At 49.8% G+C, this 2328-nt stretch overlaps 1 protein-coding gene across 1 annotated transcript; it reads left to right on the top strand.

Annotated features, from left to right (window-relative positions):
• Nucleotides 1-1173: 1173 nt before the first annotated feature.
• Nucleotides 1174-1949, top strand: LOC120691582. Its single transcript, XM_039974683.1, has one exon. The coding sequence runs from the start codon at nucleotides 1439-1441 to the stop codon at nucleotides 1661-1663; it is 225 nt and encodes a 74-aa protein (XP_039830617.1). The 5' UTR covers nucleotides 1174-1438; the 3' UTR covers nucleotides 1664-1949.
• Nucleotides 1950-2328: the final 379 nt, after the last annotated feature.

The raw sequence follows: 2328 nt of genomic DNA, 5'->3' as shown, positions 1-2328 counted from the left end.
TTAATGCTCCATATATGTGTAAAAAATTCGATGTAACGGGTATTGTAGAATTTTTTTTGAAAACTAAACAAAGCCTAATACTAGTACCAACTGTAATCAATGGCAATCTGTTTGCCAGCAGGTCAAGTCTTTGTCTACAGGGCTCTCGCTTGCTTCTCATGGAAGTCTTTTTCTTTCTGCTGGGGCCAAAGCCAAGCCGGGTAGGCTAAGCATTTAGTGAGGCTTTGATTGACAGTGCCACCCGGCCCAAGCGCTGCCCGTCCAGCTTCTAGATGCGAACATGAGATTAATCTGTAGGAGTAGCCGTTTAGAAAAAGGATTGTGAAGACCTCTTATATCTTAGGTGAGTTAGCTAAAAAAAAGACAAAAATCTCATTCAACAGAAATTCTATCTACCTCGTATTCTATCCTCGTTTTTTATGCAGAGGGTGTTGCTAGGCATCTTTGTCTAGCTCTTAGTGTTAGCCATTCTTTTTTGAATTTTGAAGAAGATGTTGGATTTCATCTTTTTTTACTAGCTATTTCGTTTTATATAATAGCTATATCAAAATTTTAGCTATTCATAGATATAAAAGCTCTTGAAGATGCTCTAACAATTTTCGTATGTGAAACATTACAAAACCTAGTACTACGACAAGGACCGTTACTGAATTTGAAAAAAAATGCTCAGACTCTTGTTGGAAAGGCAGATTTCTCAGGAGAAGCGAATTCTTCTTTCGTGTAAAATTCAAGCTCTTGCTGCTCAGGTTTACAACAGTTCCTGAAATCAGAGGCAATGATCCCTTGGCTGGTGGTCGTCCTTGATTTCTTTGAAACGACGATCAGTTTCAACCGAAAGCTGCCAGTCCTGGTCCGCACACTTCCACCACCACACATACTCTCGGCAGTTCGGCCGGCCGGCCGCCCGCCGTGGTGAACCATCTCGGACACGAGCTGCCTGCTCAGCACCGGTGACCACTGGCCAGCCGGCCAACCAGCCTCGCTGTGCCTGCGTGCCTGTGCACGCTGCCCGTTCGAAAGCCAAGTCAAGCCGGGAACGCGCCATGGTCGGCTGGCTGGCCATGGCCAGGCCATTAACGCCTCCTCCTACCCCACCCCTACCCTTCCCTCCACCACCACCACCACTCCTACCCCGCCATCAATGCGATCCATATGCCCCGCCTTAAATTCCCCTCGGCCCCCCTCCCCGTCGCATCTCGCATTCTCGCGGAATCGCTTGCTGCTTCCTACTGGCGCGGCCTGCCGCTCGCTCGCTCGCCATTGCTGACCTCACCAGCAGCCTCGTCACCGCGAGGCGCGAGTTAGTTGCAGGCCTCGCTCCACATTGCCGCTGCCGCTATATAAAGCACTTGCCGCACGCGAGGAGATTAGCCTGTTAGTTCCGTTGGAGAGCGGCACAAGAAACCGAAGGGGATCAAGGAAGGTGGGGAGGGGAGGGATGGTGTTCTTCTGCTTCCTTGTGGACCAGCGGCGGACGGTGCGGAGCAGCAAGCCGGCGGCGGGGATCTGCTCGCGGTGCGGCGGGTGCGCGAGCGTGGCGGACATGGAGACCGCCACCAGGGTCTGCTACCTGCTCACCGTGCACCGCCGCACCTGGCGCGCCATCATCTGCACCTTCTGCGGCGCCATGCTCAAGTCCTACCGCCACTACAGGCTCTACTGATCGATCTCCATCCACGGCTTTCTTCGTCGCCTCGTGAGGTGTAGTCAGCTAGCTCGCGATCTGCATGTGTTCTTGGTCGGTGATCTTGCTCTCGGCGTGCGACTGTTGTTTTTTTTTTTGTTTTGTTCCCGCTTGATTACGCTCGGTTTGCAGATTGTAATGGCAGCTCGCGCGCATTGCCTGTGCATGCATGTAAATTTGGGATGAACTGTGCCATGAAGTGAACCCTGTGTCCGACTAACAAAGTCCTCGCATTGAGTCCGTATCGAATTTTCTTCTGAAACAACCCTGTACTCTGTACAGGCTCCACGTTTTGCTCTTTCGAGCCCTTACCATCATGCATCTGGTGATCTGGATTCTGGAATTACTACTACTGTTACATCTTGGTGGTGCCATGCATGGAGGAGATGCAAGAGAAATGCTCAGATCGCCTTTCTCTGCGTATAATCAGCCAGCATTCACCGATGCTCATACGTTTCTTCTCCCTCTCCATATCAACAACGTGATCCCTCACACCTGAACAACGTTTGTCAGATGCTGCAGTATTCAAAAATATCATTCTAATAAAGAAATATAATCGTGAAATTGAAAGTTTCCCACTTTCTTTATTCTTAGGGTGTGTTTAGTTGGTGAAAAAGTTTGGATTTTGGTATCGTTGTTACTTG

This window comes from Panicum virgatum, chromosome 2K (genome assembly GCF_016808335.1).
Source record: "Panicum virgatum strain AP13 chromosome 2K, P.virgatum_v5, whole genome shotgun sequence".
NCBI classification, from domain to species: Eukaryota; Viridiplantae; Streptophyta; class Magnoliopsida; order Poales; family Poaceae; genus Panicum; species Panicum virgatum.
The sequence above is the reverse complement of the archived record's forward strand: the minus strand, read 5'-3'. Positions and strand labels throughout refer to the sequence as shown.

What these genes read in the sequence shown, in the direction of transcription:
- LOC120691582 (XM_039974683.1), top strand. Translation starts at nt 1,439, where the DNA reads ATGGTGTTCTTCTGCTTCCTTGTGGACCAGCGGCGGACGGTGCGGAGC.